This window comes from Spermophilus citellus (assembly GCF_964194105.1).
Source record: "Spermophilus citellus genome assembly, chromosome: 11".
In the NCBI taxonomy this organism is placed as follows: Eukaryota; Metazoa; Chordata; class Mammalia; order Rodentia; family Sciuridae; genus Spermophilus; species Spermophilus citellus.
In genome coordinates, this window is record NC_138192.1 from 41596356 (window position 1) to 41624081 (window position 27726).

The 27726-nt window shown below is 34.7% G+C and overlaps 1 protein-coding gene across 2 annotated transcripts in view; it reads right to left on the reverse strand.

The window, feature by feature from the left end:
* Positions 1-27726, reverse strand: part of ZRANB3 (zinc finger RANBP2-type containing 3) — a 275518-nt gene that overhangs the window by 168280 nt on the left and 79512 nt on the right. For both annotated transcript variants that reach the window (XM_081262030.1, XM_081262029.1), the window contains exon 3: positions 13224-13242. In XM_081262030.1, coding sequence (XP_081118156.1) covers positions 13224-13242 — 19 coding nt within the window. The remainder of the gene's footprint in view (positions 1-13223; positions 13243-27726) is intronic.

Below are 27726 nucleotides of genomic sequence, written 5' to 3' on the forward strand. Positions count from 1 at the left end.
TCCTACCACTTCAGTCAGTGATTAACTCACAGATTACACTAAGGCTATACCCAGTCATTTCTCCTCTGAACCTTCTTGCATTGTCTCACAGGTGAGCTTTTGGGTGGGACACCTCACATCCAAACTATAATACCAACTGCTTGTGAGGATACAAAGCAAGAGGAATTCACATTCAGTGCTAGTGGGAACACAAAATTGTATAGCCAATATGCAAGACAGTTTTGATACTTAACTAACAAAAGTAAACAGCCATACCACAGACTGTGAGTTGAATTTGATGCTCTGTCTCAAAAGATATGTTGAAATCCTAGCCTCTAGTATCTCAGAATATGAACTTATTTGGAAATAAATTCACTGCAGATATAAATTAATTAATCATCATGAGGTCATAGTAGAGGAGAGTAAGCCTTAAATTCATTTGGATTAGTGTCCTAATAAAAGACAGACAGACAGACAGACAGACAGACACACACACACACACACACACACACACACACACACAATTACTTAGGTACTGACCTAAGTAATTCTGGAAATGAATAGTCTTTGTGGAGGTAGGGGGAATATGAATGAATATGAAGTGATGTATCTGCAAGCCAAAGACTGTCAAGGATTGTTGTCCCTCACTGAAAACTAGAAGAAAGGCGTCAGATTATTCCTCAGAATTCTTAGAAGAAACCAACCCTGCTAAACAGTTATTTCAAAATTTTAGCCTCCAGAATTGTAATAGAAACAACAACAACAAAAACTTTTTAGGCCATCAATTTGTGGTATTTATTTAGGGTGCTTGTAGAAAACTAATATAACATATAGTACAGCAATGGTACTCCTAGATATTTACCTAACTGACTGGGAAATTTGTGTCCACACAAAAAGCTCAAGTTTTTATTCATAATGGTCAAAAACTGGGAGTCATCAAGATATTGCTTCATCTTGGTGAACAGAAAAACAAATTGTGGTATATCCATGTAATGCAGTGTTATTCAATGATAAAAAGAGTAAGTATGTAGGTCACTTTAATGAATATTACTAAATGAATAGAACCACCATGAAAAACTCTATTGTCATAAAATTAGAATCATTAATTATAATTAGGATTAATGATGCTCGAGTCACTAAATATATCAGTGGTTGCCAAGGTTCAGGTCCAATGGGAATTAAGAGAAAAACATAGGATTGTGTAGGACAGTAAAACTATTCTGTATAATCATCTCATAAAGCACTGTACTCTAGTTAATAAAATTATCTCACATAAGGACACAGGTCAACCATTTAACTACCATACATGTACACTGGAATTCAAATAATTAATGGTGGCAAATAGTAGGAGTCAAGATTCTCATTGTTTGAATGGGGAATTACAGACAAGCAAGTGGAAGAGGCAAGAAAAATCAATGTGGTAATGGATTCGAGTTGGAATATCAGTATAAACTCATATTTAACTTTATTAGAGCTACAGATAGTTATGGATACAAATATTTACAAATGTCTGAGTATAAATATATGAAAGTTCATATACATACATTTATCTCCTTTTCTGTCAGCTAATAGAACCTACAAGGAAAGATGCCTCAGTAAAAATAAGCACATGCAGTACCGGGATCCTCATTCTAGCATCATTCTTCAATAAAACAAATTAATTTTCTTGGAGAAATAACTGATTTTAGAACTGGGGTAGAATACATATGAGATGAGTCTGAAGCACAGTATAATGCTAAAAGTAAAAAAATATGTTAAAACAAGCTTGGGTGCCTGTAATCTCAGCAATCTGGGAGGCTGAAGCAGGAGAATTCCAAATTTATGGCCAGGCTTGGCAACTTAGAGGTGACTCCCTATCTGAAAACAAAAATAAAAAAGGGTTGGGGATATAGCTCAGTGGCAGAGCACCCCTGAGTTCAACCCCTACTATTGTAAAAAATAAAATTAAAATTAAAAAGAAAAGAAAAGAAGTAAAGTCTGGTACCCTGAAACTTTATATATAACAGTAAACATGCTGGGCTGAGGCAGGAAGATGAAGTTCAAAGAGCCTCAGCAATTTATAGAGACTGTGTCTCTAAATAAAATATTAAAAACGGGCTGGGGACGGGGCTCAGTGGTTAAGCACTGCTGCATTCAATCCCCAATAGCAAAAAAATAAATAAGTAAAAAGTAACTGATAGACTTGGGTACTAGATTACTTCAGGTCAAATACCAGGTCCCAGGCTATTTTAGATGGAAATTCTTGGGCAATCTACTTAATTTACTATCCCTCAGTTTTCGTATGTAAAAAGAGAACAAATAATAATAATAATAACACAAACCCACAGATTGTGATGGGGATTAAATAATACATGTAAAGTACTAGGACAGATCATGCCATGTGAGATTTAAGTATAAACTATTTAATCAGTTATTTCACTTATTCATTCATTCAGAAAATGTGGGCTGAAATGAAGAGTTATGAATTGGAAATAGAGCAAAAAGAAGAGCATGTTAAATTCAACTAGGGCAGGATGAAAGAAAACTAGGAACTATAGGAGACAATAAAATAAAAATTGCAATCTTAGCTTGCTTTGTTGTCAAACATGGGTAGGTTCATATAAAAGGAAAACTAAAACTTCATGTTAAATTTAATTTCATAGTCCTCACAACTATAAAGTTAATATTGGGAGAGTCTAAATCACCATTTCAATTTTAAAGTTTTCTGGGCAGAAAGAACCTTCCAAAGGGGTTCTTTCAGCATTTCCAGATACCTGCAGATTTCTGTCTGCAAAAAAATCTGATAAAGTTTTTCAAACTCAACTGGATGGCACTGGAGAAGATAGTGCTAAATGAAGTTAGCCAATCCCCAAATATATATAAGGTGACTGCCTCATAGTGGGGTAGGGAGGGGGAGCATGGGAGGAATAGACAAACTCTACCAGAGGTGTGGGAGGGAAAGAGAGGGACAGGGGGTTAGCAAGGATGGTGGAATGTGATGGACATCATTATCCAAAGTACATGTATGAAGACATGAATTGATGTGAACATACTTTATATACAACCAGAGATGTGAAAAATTGTGCTCTATATGTGTAACAAGAATTGTAATACATTCCGCTATCATTTATTTTTTTAAATTAATTTTAAAAAAAAGAAAATATGTAGGTTTAGTACTTTTCCTCAGATACCAGCCAACTGAATTACCTGGTTTGTGTTAATGTGAAAATTTTTCATGTTTACATTATCTATTTGTGAATGAACATTTTTAATAATTCTCAAATGAAAAACAAGGACAGTGCTTAAAAATAATTATTAAGAAATAATGTATGGATTCCAACATGGCGGCGGGTGCAGAGAGATCAAGTCTCTGACCTCTTCAGCTGTGCAGGCATAGGGAGTCGTAAACAACCTAAATCTGTTTGCTCAGGATCACTAGGTAATGCTGAGCTGACGTGGATCTGGGGCGAACAGTCTGGGCCTCTCAGAACACACACTGAGCCCGGATCGGCTGAATTCAAGCTCCCGTTCGCCTGCTTCCCACAGACAAACAGCTGTGACTCAGCACTAATCCATCCGGCTGAAACAACTGGTCAGCCCTTCTCATCCTACGGAGGTAAATGCCTACTGAGCCTTCATAGGTAGTGGCCACAGGTTTGAAACGGGGCTTGGTCTGAGAGATAGTAAGGACCCACCCGTTGCATTGGTCGCCCGGCAAAGGGAAACGAACTGTCGCCATTTGCAAGAGATACCACCATGGCAGAGAACTGACGTCATCAGACTGCTGCAGAGGAGATAACCTCATTGAAACCTGCAGCTACAGGTGTGTAATTCCCTAGCCTTCCCTCTCCACACATCGGGGAAACCTTAAGGGCCCCTCCCAGCTCTCCCGTAAAGGCCCCTCCCAGCTCTCCCGTGAGCACGATAGCCAGACCAAGGGAATCAGAGGTGGCGCGGGACCCGTGACACAGAACTACCGCAGGGCAGGTAAAATTCGCTGAGGATTCTCAGCCCCAAGCTCTACAAACTTAGGGTCTGAGGGAATGGCAAACTGGAAGAGTGTGCCCAGTCGTTCATGAAAACAGGGCTCCCGGGAGCAGCAGACCTGGTGTGTTGCCAGTATTGTGGTGAGCGGCACCCGTGAGAGGGGCCTGGCTAGAGGAAAAGTGGGAAGTGACTAGACACAAGAGGAGGCCCTAGGCACTCAGGATTGGAGACTCGCCCAGTCTGGGAGGAGCTGCTGCAGTGATTGGCTCCCGCGTATTGACAAGAGAAACTTGGCCTGGTGGGCACAGCGCCACGTACTGGAAGAGAAGTTAATCAAACTCTAAGACTGCATTTATTAGTTTTTTTTTCTTTTTTTCTTTTCTCTTTTTTTTTGATTTGGGTTTTTCTTTCATTTTCATTTTTCTTTCTTGTTGTTTTTTTATATTTTTTTTACAATTTTTTAAAATTTTTTCTTCTAATTTTAATTTTATAATTTTTTTTAAATTTTTTTTACTTCCTATTTTTTTCTTCTTTTGTTTTTTCATTTCTTTTCAATTATCTTATCCCCCCTTCCTTGAATTCTACCTGCTTAATCTCATTCTCTTTAGTGACTTCTTCCCTTCTAATACTTTTCCTCCCAAGCATCTAATAAATTTATAGGAGTAAACAGTAACTCATCAGTCAAACAGATCAAGAAGTAACATGAGCAGTTTCAAAAAGCAAGGAAGAAAAGGAGTACAAACAATGCAGGACAGCCTAAATATTCAGGAGGACCTAGAGTCATCAGAAAAATGGTCATATAAAGAACTCAAGGAACACCTTAGACAGATGGAATGGAACCTTAAAGAGGATACAAGACAGCAAATTCAAGCAGCGAAAGAACACATTGAGAATGAATTACATAAACAGATAAAAGAAGAAGTTAAGCATCTTTATCAGGAGATAGAGATTATAAAAAATAATCAAACAATAATTCTAGAAATGAAGGAAACGATAAACCAAATTAAAATCTCAATTGAGAGTATCACTAACAGAGTGGAGCAAGTAGAAGCCAGAACATCAGATAATAAAGACAAAATATATCATCTTGAAAAGAGTCTAGCCAACTCAGAAAGGCTGGTAAAAAATCATGAGAAAAACATCCAAAAGTTATGGGATAACATAAAAAAACCAAACTTACGAGTCATCGGGATAGAAGAAGGTACAGAGATTCAAACCAAGGGAATGAGTAACCTGCTGAATGAAATAATTACAGAAACCTTTCCAGAAATAAAAAAGTAAACAGATATAAAAATTGAAGATGTATACAGGACACCGAACACACAAAATCACAGTAGACCAACGCCAAGACACATTGTTATGAAGATATCCAATATACAGAACAAAGAGAAAATATTAAAAGCTACAAGAGAAAGGAAACAGAATACATTCAGGGGTAAACCAATAAGGTTAACAACGGATTTTTCATCACAGACACTGAAAGCAAGAAGGTCATGGAACAATGTATTTCAAACACTGAAAGACAATGGATGCCAACCAAGAATTCTGTATCCAGCAAAATTAAGCTTCAGGTATGACAACGAAATAAAAATCTTTCATGATAAACAAAAGTTAAAAGAATTTGCAGCCAGAAAACCAGCATTGCAAAGCATTTTGAGCAAGACACTACACGAGGAAGAAATGAAAAACAATAACCAAAACCATCAGTAGGAAGTGCCTCGGTAAAGACAGAGGGCGAGGGGAAAGATAATCATGGAGAAACAAATGAAATTTTTTAAAAAAAGGATAAATAATCAAACATGGATGGAAGTACAAACCATATATCAATAGTAACTCTGAATGTTAATGGCTTAAACTCTCCAATAAAGCGACATAGGCTGGTATCATGGATTAAAAAAACAAATCCAACAATATGCTGCCTCCAGGAGACACATCTGATTGAAAAAGACATACACAGGCTGAAGGTGAAAGAATGGGAAAAAATATACCATGCACACGGTCCTCGTAAGCAAGCAGGGGTGGCCATCCTCATATCGAATAAAATCGACTTCAAGACTAAGTTAATCAAAAGGGATAAAGAAGGTCATTATATACTGTTAAAAGGAACCATTCACCAACAAGACATAACAATTATCAATATTTATGCACCAAATAATGGTGCTGCGACATTCATAAAACAAATTCTCCTCAAGTTCAAGAATCAAATAGACCACAACACAATAATTATGGGTGACTTCAACACACCTCTCTCACCATTGGACAGATCCTCCAAACAAAAGTTGAATAATGAAACTATAGAACTCAATATCACAATCAATAACCTAGACTTAACTGACATATATAGAATATATCAACCATCATCAAATGGATATACTTTTTTCTCAGCAGCACATGGATCCTTCTCAAAAATAGACCATACATTATGCCATAGGGCAACCCTCAGTAAATATAAAGGGGTGGAGATAATACCTTGCATTTTATCTGACCATAATGGAATGAAACTGGAAATCAATGATAAAAGAAGGAAGGAAAAATCCTACATCACATGGAAAATAAACAATATGTTACTGAATGATCAATGGGTTACAGAAGACATAAAGGAGGAAATCAAAAAATTCTTAGAGATAAATGAAAATACAGACACAACATATCGGAATCTATGGGACACAATGAAAGCAGTTTTAAGAGGAAAATTCATCGCCTGGTGGTCATTCCTCAAAAAAAGAAAAAACCAACAAATAAATGAGCTCACACTTCATCTCAAAGCCCTAGAAAAGGAAGAGCAAAACAACAGCAAATGTAGCAGAAGGCTAGAAATAATTAAAATTAGAGCGGAAATCAATGAAATTGAAACAAAAGAAACTATTGAAAAAATTAACAAAACTAAAAGTTGGTTCTTCGAAAAAATAAATAAGATCGACAGACCTTTAGCCATGCTAACGAAGAGAAGAAGAGAGAGAACTCAAATTACTAACATACGGGATGAAAAAGGCAATATCACAACAGATGCTACAGAAATACAGAAGACAATTAGAAATTATTTTGAAAACCTATATTCCAATAAAATAGAAGATAGTGAAGACATCGATAAATTTCTTAAGTCATATGATTTGCCCAGCCTGAGTCAGGAGGATACACACAATATGAACAGACCAATATCAATACATGAAATAGAAGAAGCAATCAAAAGACTTCCAACCAAGAAAAGCCCAGGACCGGATGGGTATACAGCGGAGTTCTACAAAACCTTTAAAGAAGAATTAATACCAATACTTTTCAAGTTATTTCAGGAAATAGAAAAAGAGGGAGCTCTGCCAAATTCATTCTATGAGGCCAACATCACCCTGATTCTGAAACCAGACAAAGACACCTCAAAGAAAGAAAACTACAGACCAATATCTCTAATGAACCTAGATGCAAAAATCCTCAATAAAATTCTGGCGAATCGGATACAAAGGCACATCAAAAAAATTGTGCACCATGATCAAGTAGGATTCATCCCTGGGATGCAAGGATGGTTCAATATACGGAAATCAATAAATGTTATTCACCACATCAATAGACTTAAAGATAAGAACCATATGATCATCTCGATAGACGCAGAAAAAGCATTTGACAAAATACAGCATCCCTTTATGTTCAAAACATTAGAAAAACTAGGGATAACAGGAACTTACCTCGAAATTGTAAAAGCTATCTATGCTAAGCCTCAGGCTAGCATCATTCTGAATGGACAAAAGTTGAAGGCATTCCCTCTAAAATCTGGAACAAGACAGGGATGCCCTCTATCACCACTTCTATTCAATATAGTTCTCGAAACACTGGCCAGAGCAATTAGACAGACGAAAGAAATTAAAGGCATAAAAATAGGAAAAGAAGAACTTAAATTACCACTGTTTGAGGATGACATGATTCTATACCTAGAAGACCCAAAAGGGTCTACAAAAAAACTACTAGAACTAATAAATAAATTCAGCAACGTGGCAGGATATAAAATCAACACACATAAATCAAAGGCATTTCTGTATATCAGCGACAAAACTTCTGAAACTGAAATGAGGAAAAACCCTCCATTCACAATATCCTCAACAAAAATAAAATACTTGGGAATCAACCTAACAAAAGAGGTGAAAGATTTATACAATGAAAACTACAGAACCCTAAAGAGAGAAGTAGAAGAAGATCTTAGAAGATGGAAAAATAAACCCTGTTCATGGATAGGCAGAACTAACATCATCAAAATGGCGATATTACCAAAAGTTCTCTATAGGTTTAATGCAATGCCAATCAAAATCCCAACGGCATTTCTTCTAGAAATAGATAAAGCAATCATGAAATTCATATGGAAAAATAAAAGACCCAGAATAGCAAAAGCAATTCTAAACAGGAAGTGTGAATCAGGCGATATAGCGATACCAGATTTCAAACTATATTACAGAGCAATAGTGACAAAAACAGCATGGTACTGGTACCAAAACAGACGGGTGGACCAATGGTATAGAATAGAGGACACAGAGACTAATCCACAAAGTTACAACTATCTTATATTTGATAAAGGAGCTAAAAACATGCAATGGAGAAAGGATAGCATCTTCAACAAATGGTGTTGGGGAAACTGGAAATCCATATGCAACAAAAATGAAACTGAATCCCCTCCTCTCGCCATGCACAAAAGTCAACTCAAAGTGGATCAAGGAGCTAGATATCAAATCAGAGACTCTCCGTCTGATAGAAGAAAAAGTTGGCTCCGATCTACAGATTGTGGGGACGGGCTCAAAATTCCTTAATAGGACACCCATAGCACAAGAGTTAATAACAAGAATCAACAAATGGGACTTACTTAAACTAAAAAGTTTTTTCTCAGCAAGAGAAACAATAAGAGAGGTAAATAGGGAGCCTACATCCTGGGAACAAATTTTTACTCCTCACACTTCAGATAGAGCACTAATATCCAGAGTATACAAAGAACTCAAAAAATTAGACAATAAGATAACAAATCACCCAATCAACAAATGGGCCAAGGACATGAACACACACTTCACAGAGGAGGACATACAATCAATCAACAAGTGCATGAAAAAATGCTCACCATCTCTAGCAGTCAGAGAAATGCAAATCAAAACCACCCTAAGATACCATCTCACTCCAGTAAGATTGGCAGCCACTATGAAGTCAAACAACAACAAGTGCTGGCGAGGATGTGGAGAAAAGGGTACTCTTGTACATTGCTGGTGGGACTGCAAATTGGTGCGGCCAAGTTGGAAAGCAGTTTGGAGATTCCTGGGAAAGCTAGGAATGGAACCACCATTTGACCCTGCTATTGCCCTTCTCGGACTATTCCCTGAAGACCTTAAAAGAGCATGCTACAGGGATACTGCCACATCGTTGTTCATAGCAGCACAATTCACAATAGCTAGACTGTGGAACCAACCCAGATGCCCTTCAATAGATGAATGGATTAAAAAAATGTGGCATCTATACACAATGGAGTACTATGCAGCAATAAAAAATGACAAAATCATAGAATTTGCAGGGAAATGGATGGCACTAGAGCAGATTATGCTTAGTGAAGCTAGCCAATCCCTAAAAAACAAATACCAAATGTCTTCTTTGATATAATGAGCGCAACTATGAACAGAGCAGGGAGGAAGAGTAGGAAGAAAAGATTAACATTAAACAGAGACATGAGATGGGAGGGAAAGGGAGAGAAAAGGGAAATTGCGTGGAAATGAAGGGAGACCCTCATTGCTATACAAAATTACATATAAGTGGTTGTGAGGGGAATGGGAAAATAAACAAGGAGAGAAATGAATTACAGTAGATGGGGTAGAGAGAGAAGATGGGAGGGGAGGGGAGGGGGGATAGTAGGGGATAGGAAAGGTAGCAGAATACAACAATTACTAATAGGGCATTATGTAAAATTGTGGATGTGTAACCGACGTGATTCTGCAATCTGCATTTGGGGTAAAATTGGGGGTTCATAACCCACTTCAATCTAATGTATGAAATATGATATGTCAAGAGCTTTGTAATGTTGTGAACCAATAAAAATAAATAAATAAATAAATAAATAAATAAATAAATAAATAAATAAAAAGAAATAATGTATAGGGCTGAGGATATAACTCAGTAGAATATTTTCCTCTCGTGTACAAGGCCCTGGGTTCAATCCCCAACACCACACACACACAAAAAAAAACAACGTGAAGCTGGGCATGGTGGCGCACACCTATAATCCCAGTGGCTTGGGAGGCTGAGACAGGAGGATTGCAAGTTGAAAACCACCCTCAGCAAAAGTGAGACACTAAGTGAGACCCTGTCTCTAAATAAAATATAAAATAGGGCTGGGGATGTGGCTCAGCAGTCAATACCCTTTAGTTCAATCCCTGGTATAAAAAAAAATGTATAACATAATGCTGCAAAATCCTGACTATAGACTGTTGTCTGAATCTATTATTTATGGAATGCAAATTCATAAGTGTGTCTGTATATTCACTATACAGTCCTTGAAACAACAATTGTGTTAAAATAAGAGAAAGGAAAAAAGAAATAATTAAGAATTTACGCTAAGTTTAAAAAGTTCATTTTATTAAATGTTGCAGCATTGTTGCTTATCAGAAGTAGTTTTATAACTGAAACACATGATCACACAATTAAACAAATTAAATCATTTCAATTTTAAACTAATGACTATCTTATATACATCAAGAAGGTGGATTATATAGTCCTCCAAAGACTAAACCTTAAAAAAAAAAGATAATAGTGCAAAGATACTAAGAGGTGGGTAACACCAGTGAAGGAAGTCGTGTGTTTCTAAATCTAGGGAAGAAACATCACGCAGACAGTTAAATTACACAATACTCCAAGAGGGTATTCAAGCATCTGAAAAAAAGTAGGTTCAATAACACAGATGTAAAATTGCTCTCCTAAGGCTCCCAGCTATTTGATGAGTCAAATACTCATCATTATCAAAATATATTTTTGAATTTAACTATCAAAAAGTGGTTGAACTTCAAATTACAGACTGCATTTCCTTCTTTAACTTCATACCATTTTATGATAAGAGCAAAAGGAGAACAGTACAGGAAATAAAATGAAGGTCAAACTAGAGTTCATATAATTTACATATATACAAGTGCTTTCTACCTCAGCACTTTTGATTTACTTTCATCTAAAGCAACTCAGTAATATTCCAAAAAAATTGCATTTCAATTCTATCACTAATAGAGAATATTAGTGGTTAAGAGTGGTGATCTTAGACTGTTAATTTCTATAGCCTGCTTTTCATACTCATGTGTAAAGGTGAGAAAGTTTTCTTAATTAATATTATTAATAGAATTTAACATCACAAACCCTGTTAAGTCCCTTAGGTGGCAAAGAATCAGTCTTTAAAACCCTAGTGAAAATCATTATGAGAAATGCAATTGTGGAACTATTAAAAGGCTCTTTTAAACTTATTAAAGTAAAAAATAAGGTTTTGAAAGATGACAAATAATTCAACATGTGAAAGATGCTATGATAAAAAGTGATGAAAAGCAATCAATATAATGAAGATATGCTGGCTAAGGATTCATCAAAAACTCTGCATGCTCAAGTATAATGTTCACTGAGAAGAAGAGGGGTTTGTTGGAGAATTATGTAAATGTTAACAGGGATTAAGGTGCTGACCAAATGTTTCTCTCAATTAATGAAGATTCCATAGTAATCTATAAGCCTTTAATCTAAAGGCTTATTCAAATCTCTGAAAATCAATTTAAGACCAAGGTACCAATGATGTACCAAGACTTCTAAAATTTCCTCATGACTTACTTGTGAAGATCATCAATAATGGTGTTAACGTTTATATGTTCTGTGGACATAAAACTGGCATAAACACACACACACACACACACACACACACACAGCATTGGTGCATTAAAATTATAAATAATAGTGGACTTAGTTGTTATATATTCATACGTGACATAATTTGGTCAATTTCATTCCTCAGTACCTCCCCTAAAACTGGACTATTTTGAAATAATATTCACAGACACATATATATTATATACATATATATCACATACATATTTGACACATAGATACTATGTAAGAGAAAATGGTTAGAGTGACTAGCTTAGAGGTTTTGAAAAATGAATTTACATTCTTTCATGAAAACATATTCAAGTACTAAAAAAACCAAGCCTTGTGAAGTCATTTTGGATTCTTAAAATTAATCAAGGAGAGCCTGTTGAAACTCCTGCTGTTCTGAAAGAGAAATTTCTGTTAATTGCTTCTAAACATCTGTGTCTTGTTTCTCCAATTATATTGCTCAAATCCTTCATAGGCTATGATTAACTTTCTAGTAATAACATCTAGTTTAAATAGAATGAAAAATCTAAACTAAAAAGTTAGGTAATTACAAATCAGCATGAATAGAGAATCCCAACATCAACTTTTTTACATAGTATTCAAAATATTCTTGCTCATTTTCTTCCTGAAAAAGAGACTGTAGAGATGAGATATTGATGGGAGTTTATATTTAACTAAGATTAAAACACAATAATTAGAAGAATTAAAAACTAGATTCCACTACTATTTTTTATTTTGTTTCCTGTTCTTTCATTTCTAATGTATTTTGAAAAGTATATTTTGCCATTTTTCTTAAAAACATCATGAAAACAGCAATACATTTCTCAAACTGGTATTAAAATTACTTTGATTTGTACTATAATATTCTCAGAAAGTACTTGAGTATCATAGTTCACGTAACAAGAGCTTCAATTTCACCGAGAAAACATTAAAATGGACATATGAGATATGTACATGCCTTTTAATTGTATAAAAGTGTTTAGTGAAAATAAAATGGATTTTAGCACTATTTAATACTCATAGGAAACAATTAACAATAACCTTTAGAACAAAATAATTAAAATTCAGGTTTTACTCAAGCAGTACTATGAAAGGAAGAGTTCAGTTTTTGAGTGGCTACATTTCAAAACACATTTGTGCATCCTAGGAAACAATATAAAATTGGGGGGGACTAATATTAACATATTTCCCAGATATATGCCTTGCAAACACACACATACACACCCAGGCACACCCTGGCACACAAACACACTAATACATACTCATTCTTTCTTCTTCTTCTACCACCCTGCATATCTTTCTCCCTCATCACTCTTTCTACATAAACACATATAATCATGGAAAACCAAAGGAGAATAGTGAATATGGAAAATAGAGTTCATTAAAAATTTGTTGTATAATTTTATAAAAGATGTGAAAATACTTACTTCATCAGCCACCATACACCTGAAAAAAAAATAAAAAAATTAATTTCTTGTTTTTTAAATATTTTTTTAATTGTAGATGAACATAATATCTTTATTTTATTTATTTATTTTTATGTGGTGCTGAGGAGAGAACCCAGTGCCTCCAAGTGCTAGGCAAGTGCTCTACCACCGAGCTACAACCCCAGTCCCTGATTTCTTAATTATCAAACCAATCATCTTAAAACAAACATAAAATTTGCCATCTTAACCATTTTAACTGCACAGTAATGTTAATTATGTGCTTCTTGCAGAACAGAAATGCTGTACTCTTTGAGACACTACCATAAAATGCTGACAAATACTTAAGGACCAGGCTAGAAAGAGATGTTTATAAATGTAGAGGAAACATGGGCCAGTTCTGATTTTATATGATTTTCCAGCTGGCAAAGGCATGTGGCTATGTGGTAGTATTACAGCTTCAGATGTGCTATGCCCATGGCCTACCCATGGAGAGTGGCACTGACCCTTCAAAATGTGACAAAATGGCAAGTGATGGTACAAATGACTTCCCACTTCATTCTTGTTAGGTGCAGGACAGGCTGAACTATGTTATCTGCAGGGCAGGCTGAACAAATGTTAGCTGCAGGATAGCCCACGCACCCAAACCCCCCTCTGTCTGGTCCTTTATCACCTGTTTACGTCAAAGCTGAACACTCAACCCCCGCTCAAGGCTGAACACTTAACCCCCCTTGTGCCAACAAGGCAGCTTGCAGACCCAGAGGCCTCATTAGATTTGGGTTATAAAAACTCCCTCCTGCTGGCCCCCTCTCTCTCTTGCTCTCTTGCTCTGTCTCTCTCTCTTGCTCTGTCTCTCTTGTTCTTGCTCTTTTTCTTCTCTCTCTCTCTCTCTCTCTCTTTCTTTTTCTTTCTTTTCTCCTTTGTTGCACTGCTGCAATAAAGATCTCTTGGTTGCTCTGAGTGTTGTGGTCACTTGCATTTCAATTCTTAATCTTCACCATTGGTATTTCATAGAGATTAGAAGAATGCTGTGTGAAGGTGCAAAAAAAAAAAGTGTCAGCATCTTTTGGCATAAGTTAAATATCTAATTATATGTTACGGTATATATACTAAACCTATCGACAAACTGAGTTTTAATTCCTATTATTTTGAAGAACTTTCTCTTCTTTATTCTTCCTTATTTTCCCCCTCCTGTTAATTTTCTAGATGGGGGTCTCATTATGTTGCACAGGCTAGTCTAAAACATGTAGGCTCGGGGCTGGGGATGTGGCTCAAGCGGTAGTGCGCTCGCCTGGCATGCGTGCGGCCCGGGTTCGATCCTCAGCACCACATACCAACAAAGATGTTGTGTCCGCCGAGAACTAAAAAATAAATATTAAAAATTCTCTCTCTCTCTCTCTCTCACTCTCTCTCCTCTCACTCTCTCTTAAATAAAATAAAATAAAATAAAACATGTAGGCTCAAAGGGCTGGGGTTGTGGCTCAGGGGTAGAGCACTCACTTAGCATGTGCAACATCGTGGGTTCGATCTTTGGCACCACATAAAAATAAATAAATAAAAAGGGATTATGTCAACTACAACTAAAAAATAAATATTAAAAACAAACAACAACAACCAAAAAAACACATGTAGGCTCAAGCAATCCTCCTGCCTCAGCCTCCCCGATAGCTGGGACTACAGGCAAGTGTCACCACTTCTTACATTTGCAGAAATAACCTCCATTCCCAGCCAATCTACCTCTTTTTTGTAAAGCATGGCAAAAAGATGCTTGAAGGTAACAAAGATCTTCAATACAACACTACTCATAGAAACCATCTGAGGAGAGAAACTTGAGAAAACAAAAATAAACATACTTTGATAAAGATTCAAGATGGGAGAACATGAAAATCTGGAAAGCAATGAAGCTTGGTATGTAAGAATTTGATGAATGGTACATATTCTAAATAAGGATAATAGAAACAGAAAGAAAGACAATAAGAAAAAGTGCAAAATGGAAGTAAAGTAACGGAGGAGGGGGAGCTAAAAACATTCTAAAGCAAAGTAACAAACACATGATTTATATTCAGGAGACTAGATGAAAACACCTAGAGAGGAAGAGTATGGAGAGAAGAGAGGGTGAGATAGGGGAGTGGCTCAAAGAGTAAAGCATTTCTGTTCTGCAAGATGAAAGAGCTGTAGAGATTGGCTGCACAGCAAGATGCACATAATTAACATTACCGTGCAGTTAAAATGGTTAAGATAGCAAATTTTATGTTTGTTTGTTTTAACCACAATAGAGAAAAAAGTATAGAGAAAAAAAAAAGACATTCACACACTGAGTCCTGGAGCACTCCAATAATCAGAGATCACAAAGAGGAGAAGGATCCAAAAGGACAAAAGACTGAGAAGAAGTGTCCAGTTAGACACCAAAACATGGCAAGTTCGAGGCCAGCATAGGCAACTTAGTAAGACCACGTCTCAAAATAAAAATTTAAAAGTATGGGTAGGGGAGACATAGCTTAATGGTAGAGTGCTTGCCTAGCATGTGCAAGGCCCTGGCGTCAATCTCCACTATCACGAAATAAATAAGTAAAAGAGAAAATATGGCTAATACATTTATTACTTTATAAAAAATTTATATAATATTTCATTAAAACTAAAGTCTACTTTGTAAAGGGAGGGCTGCCAATAATCACCATTATCCTTGGAAATAAAATAGTTTTTCACCCATTGAGAAATAGCAAATCGAACCCAAGTTATAGGACCCTTAACCAACAATGAAAAAGAATACTTCCTTGTTAAACACTATCCACTGTATTTGCCAAACTTGGTTTGGTGTACCTACAATTCTATAATAATTTTACAGGTAGTTCAGTTTTCCACTTGTAACAAACATAAATAATATTATTTGATCCAAAATCATTGTTAATTTTTTACACTGTAATTTATCAGCTTAGCTCTAGACACCAAAAGCAACTTTTCATTTTACTGAATTGTTTCCAAAACCTTGAGGCTCCTTATATTAATCATCCATTTAAAATATTAATATATACTCCAGTGTTTACAACATCCATATCTTTGGATGCACATGTTTGGTGTTTGCTATTTTTAATTCAAATTCTGATACAGAGAGAAAACTGAACAGCATTATACTTTTTGGAGAAACACTTTATATTCCAGCTAAATTTCTATTAAAAGACACATTGAAATGAACAATTTGAATCTCAAGTGAAGCTTTTCTTAATTTTTTTTTACATAAAAAACACGTTTTCTATAATTAACACCCATATAAACAGATTATATACACAAAAATAAAACAGTAAAGCTCTCCAAAAAATACTTACAATTACACAAATAATTTAATGAGGTGTGTAGATATAAAATAGGCACTCTTATTCTGTTTGGAATTCTAGATATAGGATCAAAGGCATCATATCTGAAAACAGTCATCTACTTAATCAATTGCCATGTACGCTTCAGCCTCAGTAAACTATTACTGCAGAGAGAAGACAAGCCTTTGAGATACTCATGTTGAATTTTTCCATTAGTAAAAATCAATTCCCATTCTTTAATACAGTATATTTGACCAAAGCTACCTTAATTAATGTTGGCTTAATAACTTCCACCTACTTCCCTAAAAGATCAAGCAATAAGGACCATGAATTCAGAGGACCAAACCACAGTATTTTTTGCAACCACAATAATTTCTTAAAAATTTACCCTATAGCTATAAAAGCTCAAAATAATGAATTTATTTTTTAGTTCTAATTTCATTAAGTTTTTTAATTGGTGATACATTCAAAAGAACATTATTCGAGAAATAGAAAAATGTACAAAATGGAAAGTCTCTCCAATCTCTATTTCTTAAGGATGACTCAGATATTGCCCTCTATAAGGCTAATTACCAATTTCTTGTGATTCTTTCTAGAAATATTCTCTATAAGTACAATTTATTATGTGTTCATAAAGAACCTGCTGATTTATACCTTTCCAAATCTAGTTTAAAATCCAAATATAAACACAAGTGTCCTAAAATCATGGAAACTAAGAAAAGAAAAAAATTAGGTCAAAAATATGAAAAGAATTCTTGTTTTCCACTAATTTGGGAAATGACAAGTGCCTTTGTATGTATTGAGGAAACCTTGGCTGCAGCCCATATCTAGCTTGGCCTCTTTGTAATGTCCAAAATAGAACCATCACTTCCTAGAAAATCTTGAGTGGAACTTCCACATGCTCCTGAGTTTCCTCCTAGCTCTCATATCTGCCTCTTTCCCCAGTACCTCTCATTTTCCCAACCTTTTTGGTCCTCAATCCTTTGTCATTTTCACTTCTTATCTTCCCCAAATTCTTGAGGTTATCACACATTCCCATATTTTTAAGTATACTCATACACAAGTCTTAACTGTACATTAGGCTATTAGCATATGCTCCAGATATACCGAAAAAGCTGCTTTGGGGCATTTTCCCCCTGGATATTCATTCTGAAGTTATTATTACAGTCAATTTCATGTTGATACTTAAAATTAAAACTTAATAAAACCTAGATTTAAAAAAAATCTAAAGAAATTATTTAAACAATGGATTTGAATCTGTAATTCTTACTCTTTGGTCATAAATTTTCATATTGAAAACTAAAAAACAATAGAATTTACTTTGATTGCATACCAAATCAGTATATAGCACTTCTGTAAGAGTTTAAAGCATTGCTCTTAATTACAAGCAGATAATTATAAATGTCCTACATATTCATACAGTGTCTTAATCTCATCCATTTTATGAGAAAACCTAAACCAAGTAAATCAAGCTGTGACCATGGAAGAGTACCATAAAACCTTTATTGCCATTAGAATGGTGATAATCAGTTCTATTCAATATGAACCAAATAACTGTTCACTCTTGGAAGAAATAATCACAACAGATACGAGTGAGTAGCAGAGGATGGTGGATTCAAATTTAGGTATTATAAATGAAGGAATAGTGGCTGACTTTTGAAACTGCTTTTACATAATGAATCTCGCTACTATATATAATTACAATGAACCAGAAACAAATGAACAAACGAACCAAAACCATGGTTTTCCATTAGGAGGCAGAGCAAGAACAAAATGACTCTTATCACAAAAGGGAATTACTATTATCACACAATTCCTAACAAGAGTGGGATGGTTCCAGGACTGAGTAATTCAGTAGCCTACTCATGTCACCTTTCTCCTTTGCCATTCTTAACAGCTTCAGACATTTATTCTTACCCACCAGTATCAGAAACACATAGAAGGTAAGTATACCCAAAGACTTCTAGAGTCCGTTAACAGGGGCAGGAGAAAGGCTTTAGCTGAAAAACTTACATCTGTTTCAACGTTATAACCTAGAAAAAACAAGTCAAAATGTGTTTTGTTTGTTTTAGCTCTTTTCACCCATTAGGAAACATCAGACATGTACAGGAAAGACATAAAAGGCTAAAATAATTACAAGTTAAATAAGAGATGCAAGGTACTACAAATAAATTCTTTGTATATGCCAAAAATTTAATGAATTTTTAAAAAGAACTGCTTTTTCTGTTCATGAGTTTTAAAAAATTAAACCAGTCTCTAATGCTTGATAATATCTTGAAAATATTATGCTTCATCAGTCTGACTCCATTAGCACAAAATTGCTCTATAACTTTTACTAATAAAGAACAAAACAGGAAATAATCTCTGCATTCTACTTGATGGTTGAGGTGGGGGAAGGTGTATTTCTGCTGTTTTGAGACAATTATTGCTTTCAGGATGCATAATAATTCCCACTGAGCCATTTTTTTACATGTTAATTTTCACACAATTATCTATTCTTGTTTATAGAAATACAAGTTTTTAAAAAAGTTGATTATTCCTATAGCAATTAGTGGAGAATATTTAGGGCTTAATTAGATAAAATATTAATTAGAATATTTTGGAGTTCAAAACAAAAATATAATTTATATAAAAAAGCAATAAAGAAGTAAGTTAGATCTGCTTTATCTAGTCTATAGTGATTTTATAAGCAGTAAAAATAATTTACCATATTAAATTCACTTTATTAATAAAGACATGGACATAACAATACTTAAATGTTGAAAGATAAATGAGGGAATAAGTTGAGTTGTTTTAGTTAGTACAAACTGCGAGCCTCTCTCATAATATTATAAGATACTAATCTTTCTTTGGTTTACTAATTAGGCTTGTTAGTATAGTTTCATAATTTACTGAATATTAAGAAAAACTGAGCATTTCTCTTAGTCTCTATCTTGTGGGGATGCGGAAATCAATTATGGCAAGTACATATCAAAATGTGTTTTTCAATTTCAATAGCTACAAAGTACATATTATTTACTTATTCATTCACCAAACATACTTTTGAGCATCAATCATAGTACTAAGCCCTGAGCAAGAAATGAACATATAAACAAATAAGTATATGAACTGTTATTGATATTACCATCAAAGTTTGTTCTAAGGCAGAAGGGAGTAGTCACTTCTATTCAGACACATAATAAAAATTACATTGAGAAAGACATATTTGAAACATTAAAATATTGGTTGAATTCAAGATTAAACCACCATACTAGGGCAGGTCCTCATCTCTTGGTCATCATCAAACTCTTTTATTTCCTTTTTTAAAAATTTGTTTATTTACTCTAATTTGTTATACGTGACAGCAGAATGCATTTCAATTCATTGTACACATATACAGCACAATTTTTTATGTCTCTGATTGTTTACAAAGTAGAGTCAAACCATTTGTGTCTTCATGTATATACTTAGGGTAATGATGTTCATCTCATTTTACCATCTTTCCTAACAACATGCCCGCTCCCTTCCCCTCCTTCCCCTTTGCCCTATCTAATGTTCATCAAACTCTTTTCAAATGAAAAATAATATTCTCCAAAAATTCCATTTTTTAATTTATCATGTTAAATGTACAACTCAAGCTAGGTACAAATTCCTTAAACTTACAGCTTTTAAAAAATGAGAAGATATTTTAAAAATTGCATATGATGAACAAATCACAAAATACAGTTCAATTTTATAATATGAAGTTAATATGATGATGTTATTTTACAGAAAATAAATGGATGCTGAGTTTAACAACAAAAGAAATAACCTAATGTCAATTTAATATTTAAGTATTATCCATGCCTGCATTTACTTTTTAAACGATGGAAAACTGAGTTCAGCTGTACATAATAATGATTAAAAGAGACAGAACTATTTACACCCCTCCCCACAGTAGATATAGAGGTTAAGACAGTCCATGGCTAGAGCATCAAACAAGGATGTGAGGCACATACCTTTGTAACCTTGTCCTTTCCTGCCTGGGACACTTTAAGATAGCTATTACTGTTAAAGATTTGGCAGCACTATTTGATGTGGGAAAAAAGAAAAGGACAAAAGAACATGTGCCAACAGAGTCAACCCTATCTTAACAAGCTTTCCCAGAGTCACTACTTTGGGACTTCTCCTAAGGCCTCCTGAGCCACACACATCATGCAATCACCCCCTCACTGAAAGGGAGACTAGAAAAGAAGAGTTTCAGCTGGTCAAATAGACTACCCCACAGGGTGTTTTAGTGAGTGAAAAGGGAACAAAGGAATATGGAAAAGTAATAGTAAATTCTGCCTCAACTTTCAAAGCCAATTTTAAGCACTATAGCCAACTCTATCACATAAAGATCAAGTCAGCTCTTGGGTATTATGGAAATTTAGATCAAATAGATATCAAACTATGTAATCAAGAAGAGAAAAATTCTGCTGGGCATGGTGGCACACACCTGTAATCCCAGGGGCTTGGGAGGCTGAGGCAGAAGGATCTCGAGTTCAAAGCCACCGTCAGAAAAAGTGAGGCACTAAGCAACTCAGTGAGACCCTGTCTCTAAAGAAAATACAGAAACAGAGCTGAGGATATGGCTCAGTGAATCCAGTGGCCCTGAGTTCAATCCTTGGTATCCACCCGCTGCGGGAAAAAAAAAAAAAAGAGAAAAATTCTTAATTTCATAGTTTATTATCACAGTTACTGATAATGAATTATGTTTAAAGTTTGGAAGCTGAAAAGGCAAATTGGTTCCCTCAGAAATATGATGTTATGAGTTCTCTAGTAATTGAAGAAATGCAAATCAAAACTACTCTAAGATTTCATCTCATGCTAGTCAGAATGGCAGTTATCAAGAATACAAACAACAATAAGTGTTGGTGAGGATATGGGTCAAAAGGCACACTCATACATGGCTGAAAATTGGTGTAACCAATCTGAAAAGCAGTATGCAGATTCCTTAGAAATCTTGGAATGGAACCAACTACCATTTGACCCAGCTATCCTACTTCTTGGTCTATACCCAAAAGAACACGTATGACTGCACATATGGTACGACACTTCACTGTGTACAAAATCAGCATACTATAGTGATGCAGCCACATCAATGTTTATAACAGCTCAATTCATTTAACTAAACTATGGAACCAACCTAGATGCCCTTCAATAGATGAGTAGATAAAGAAACTGTGGTATAGGGCTGGGATAGCTCAGTGGAAAGTGCTTGCCTCACATGCATGAGGCCCTGGGATCAATTCTCAGCACAACATAAAAATAAATAAATACAAATAAAGATATTGTGTCCATCTACAACTAAAAAAAATATTAAGAAAAAAAAGAAACTGTGGCATATATATACAATGGAATATTACTCAGAATTAAAAGAGAAGAAAATTATGGCATTTGCAGGTAAATACATGGAGTTGGAGAATATCATGCTAAGTGAAGTAACCCAATCCCCCAAAACCAAAGGCTAAATGTTCTGTCTGATAAATGGATGCTGATCCATAATGGGGGGGGGGGGATGGGGAACTTTGATGGGGCAAAGGGGAGTCAGAGGAGGGGAGGGGGTATGGTGCAGCAAAGATGGAACATGTATGACTGTACATATGGTACGACACTTCATTGTGTACAACCAGAGAAATGAAAAGTTGTGCTGCAGTTGTGTACAATGAATCAAAATGCATTCTGCATTCATATATACCTAATTAGAATAAATAAATAATTTTTTTTAAAATAGGAATATGGTATTATGAATTCCTGCACCCCAAAATGCCAGGTAAGTTTTCAAATTATTCTACTTTTCTCTATTCCAATTATTATAAAAATGTTTTATTCATTCAGCAACACTCAATAAGAAGTAAATAATGTGGGTGTGTGGGGAGGGATTTTTCATGCAAAAGAGATCACCTGTGCCATGATTTAAAGTAGTTGTCCAGATGAATATTTTCGTGTTAATATATTTTTTAATTTTAGTTCTAAATGAACACTTAATAGAGCAAACAGAATTACAAGATCTTTAAAACAACAGTTCAAAAACTACTACCTATGGATCTAGGGATGTAACTCTTAGTGGCAGAGCACATGCTCAGCATGACCAATGCCCTGGATTTGATCCCAGCATCCCCTACCCCTTGGAACAGGGGGCGAGGAACTGTGCTTAGGTCAAATCCAGCTAATTATTTCTGTAAATAAAGGTTTAACTGAAATACAATTTTGTTCATCATTTACATATTGGCAATGACTGCTTTTGTGGTAGAATGACAGAACTGAGTAATTGTGATACAAACTGTATGACCTATAAGACCTAACATATTTATTATCAGAAAATCTTTTTCAATTCTGCCCTTTAATATATCAATAACCATTTCTTAAAAATTAATGATATGAAGTTCTGTTACAATACTTAAAGGTTATGATTGTGGTTGAATAAATAAAAGCTTTCTATTTAAATTAGATGAAGAACTAAAATGAGGTTTTTATCAGAACAGTGAACATATTCAGCCCACACCAATAGGATGTAATTTATTAGGAGTAAGTTCAAATTACCATGCTTGAGTATAAAAACTGAACTAGTAGAAGGTTGGAATTGAAGAAAATAGAATATAACCATTGAAAAATAAATCAGATCCCATAAAAGAAAGTGATTCAAGATCACAGATATCACCAGTTAGAGAAAAAGTAGTCTCAAACTGATAGAATCTTGTATTACACTTTCCCTAGCCAAGTAGTGAAATAGTTTTTATCTTTTAAAACATGTTATCACCATTCTTTACATATAGCACTCAAATTATAACTCAATTGTAAATGAATAAGAAAAACAATAATAAATGTAATATTTCATTATAATATCTGCAATTATCTTACAATTTAGGTACCTAAAGAAAAATGTGCCATCCTCATTAAAAAGATCATATATCATGATTAAGTTGATTTCATTCCAGAGATGCAAGGACAGTTCAACATACAAGTCAATAAATATAATACATCACATATACAGAATCAAGAAAAAAATCACATGATCATCTCAATAATTTAAAAAAAGACTTTGACAAAGTTCAAGGTCCTTTCATGAAAAAAGTGATAAAGAAATATCATATCTCAATATAATAAAGGCTATATATGAAAACCCATAGCCAACATTATACTGAATGGGTGAAAATTGAAAGCATTTCCTATAAAATCAGGAAGAAGAGAAAAATGTAGACTCTCACCCTTCTTATTAACATCATCTTTGAAATTTTAGTGAGAAAAATTAGGCAAAAGATGGACATAAAGGGATACAAATAAGAAAAGAAGAAATCAAATTCTCCCTGTTTACATATGATCCCATACTTAGAAGACTCTAAAGACATTACCAGAAGACTTGTATATTAAATAAATTTAGCAAACTAGTGGAATACAAAATAAACATACAAGAATCAATATCTTTTCTATATACCAACAACAAACTCACTAAGAAAGAAATCAGGAAAACAATTCTATTCAAAATAGCTTAAAAAATAAAATACCTAGGAATAAACCTATCTAACCAAGGCAGTGAAAGCCTCTTTAATGAAAATTATAAAACACTAAAGAAAATACTAAAAGATGGAAAGGACTAAAATGACCATGTTACCAAAAATGACCTACAGATTCAACAAAATCACCATCAAAATACCAATACATTCTTTGCAGAGCTAAAAAAAAAAAAATGATCCTAAAATTCATATGGAAGCACAAAAGACCTTGAATAGCCAAACAATCTTGAGCAAAAAGAGCAATGCTGGAGATATCCTGATAGTCAATTTCAAAATATACTATAAGGGCCTGGGGCTATGGCTCAGAAGTAGAGCGCTTGTCTCACATGCATGAAGCCCTGGGTTCAATCCTCAGCACCATATAAAAATAAATAAATAAAAATGAAGGTACTGTGTCCAACTACAACTAAAAAATATATTTAGAAAAAACAAAATATACTAGAGTTATAGTAATTAAAAAAACATGATACTAGCATGAAAACTGACATGTAGACTAATGAATTAGAATAGAGGACACAGAGACAATGCCACACAGCTATAGCCATCTGATTTTTGACGAAAGTGCCAAAAACACACCTTGGAGAAAAGACAGCCTCTTTAACAAATGGTGCTGGGAAAGGTGGATGTTCATAAGGGTTGAAACTAGATCTCTATCTCTTGCCCTGTACAAAAATCAACATGAAATGGATCAAAGACGTATATATAAGATCTTCTAGATGAAACCTCTAGAAGAAAACACAGGGGAAACAAATTAAGATACAAGCACAGGCAAGGACTTTCTAAACAACTCAGGAAGTAATAGCAAGAATCAACAAATGGAAAAGCATCAAATTAAAAACAGCAAAGGAAACAACTGAATGACATGATAGGTTCTGGTGGGGTGGGGGGAATCTTCCAACAGAAGTTTAACATCCAGAATATATAAAAAATTTTAAAAACTTAACACCAAAAAGACAACCCAATCAATGGGCAAATGAACTGAACAGACACTTTTCAAAAGAAGAAGTACAAATGGTCAACAATTACATGAAAAAATGTTCAATGTCATTAGCTATGAAGAAATGCAAATCAAAACTATACTGAGATTTCATCTCACCCCAGTCAGAATGGTTATGATCAAGAATAAAAAAACAATAATGATTACATAGGGGGTGAAAAAAATATACACTGTTGATGGGAATGTAAATTAGTATAGCCACTAGGGAAATGAGTATGGAGATTCCTCAAAAAACTAAAAATAGAACAACCACATGATTCAACTATTCCATTATTCAGTATATATCCAAAGGAATTAAAGTTAGCATATCATAAAGATACATGCATAGCCATGTTTGTGGTGGCACAATTCATAATAGCTAAGATATGGAATCAAACGTAGGTAACAACAACACATGAACAGATAAAGAAAACACACACACACACACACACACACACACACACAATACAGCATTATTTAGCCATAAAGAAGAATGAAATGATGTCAATTTAAGGAGAATGGAGGGATCTGGAGATCATCATGTTAACAAGGCTCAAAAAGACAAGTATCAAATGTTCTCTCATATGTGGAATACAATAAAGAAAAAAGGACGACACAAAATTAGAAGGCAGACTATTAGAGATGAAGAAAAGATCAGGGGAAGGGGCTAAAGGAGGGAAAGAAGAGGTAATGGGGAAGTGGATATAATTGAAGTATGTTATATGGATGTATGAATATTCTATAATGAAACCCATCAGTCTGTATAGTTAAAATGCATTAACAAAGAGAAAGTCCACTAAACCTGTATATGTCCCTCTTTGAAGAATATAAATTGCATGCCTATAAAAAGTCAATGCAAGAATTGAGGTGTGATAGTCAATCAACTCTAATTCATATGCACACACCTTCGTTCCTTTCAAGTATAGCATAGTAAATAAATATAACTCTAAACCTGGAGTTTATGATCTTATTTCCTACAAGAGTTCAGATATTTAAAACCTGTGAATTTTAATTGACAGCACACTTAATATGTCACTTGTTGAAATATCTTTTAAAAAATAATTTTGTGGTTGTAACTTAAAACTACTATATTTCTGATCTACATGCATATATGTTTATAAATTAATACACCTCTAGAAGTATACATAAGAATATGGCTTTTAGGTCAATACTACACTTTTTTTCATTATAAGAATGTTGGGTTAAACACTAATCAGTGCTGAGAAAATCTTGCAGAGAGATAAAACAAATGGAATAGAAGAGACAGAGACAAACCACATAAATAGAGTTACCTCATACTAGAAAAAGATGCCATAAATATACATTAGAGAAAAGGTAGCCTCTTCAACAAATGGTACTGGGAAAACTAGAAATCCATATGTAGTAAAATGAAATTTAACCCCTATCTCTCACCCTGCACAAAATTCAACTCAGAGTATATCAATGTAGGCATTAGATCAGAGACCCTGTGCTTACCAGAAGAACATGTAAGCCCAACTCTCCATGCAATTGACTTAGGAATCTACTTTCTCAACAAGACTCCTGAAGTCCAAGTAGTAAAATTAAGAATAAACAAATGGGATGAAATCAAACTAAAAAGCTTCTTCTCAGCAAAAGAAACAATCAATTATGTGAAGAGAGAACCTACAGAATGGGAAAAAATCTTTGTCACCTGCACCTCTGATACAGCATTAATCTCCAGGATATATTTAACCCCAAAAATAAAAATTAAAAAAAAAACCTCAACTAATAAATGGGCAAAAAAACTGAATGGCACTTAACAGAAGAAGAAATATGAATGGTCAACAAATATATGAAAAAATGCTCAATTCACATTAGCTAAGCTATCAAGCCAACCTAAGTGCCCTTCAACAGATGAATGATAAAGAAAGTGTGGTATATATACACAATGGAAAATTACTCAGCCTTGAAGAAGAATGAAATTATGGCATCTGCTGGTAAATATTTGGAGCTGGAGACTATCACGCTAAGTGAAATAAGCCAGGCCCCCCAAAACAAAGGCTGAATGAATGTTCTCTGATATGTGGTTGCTAACATACAATAACGATGTATGGGGCAAAGAAGAATAGAAGTTCATTGGATTAGACAAACAGAAGGAAGGGAAAGGAGGTGGGATGGCAATAGGAAAGATGGATATGCTCTCCTATGTTCGTATATGAATATACTGTAGTGGCACCCCCTTTCTCCACAAAAGAGTCTTAACTGGGCTTCTCCAGAAATCTTCACCAAGGCCAATTTTAGGACTGTCAGCAAAAGAGTCTCTAAAGAGTTCAGTGTAGACAAATTTCCAATTTTCGTGTTGCCCTGTTTTACTTGGCCACTGGCGGGGAAGAAACCAGCACTTCAGGTGCTGCACAGCCCCTTACTAGTTTTTCACAAATACGTATCTAGTATAGTAGTTTGTAGAAATGTGTAAACAGGCCTCTGGCCTTAAGCTAGGGCTTCACAGAGATGTCTACATTTCTAAGATAAAAGAAGTTACCAATTGGGCTCCATCGTAACAGCTGGCAGGGGGAGGAAAGAAAGGAGAAAAGAAGCTTTCCCCTTCTCCCGTGTTCTTGAAGGATTAACTTGCCCAGAACAGTGAAAGAAAAAAATTGCTTTTATGTGGTCTTCTGCAGACTGTAAACTTTAGAGTCCCTCTCCTTACATGCTTACATTCTGAAACTACCTGAACTCAGGGT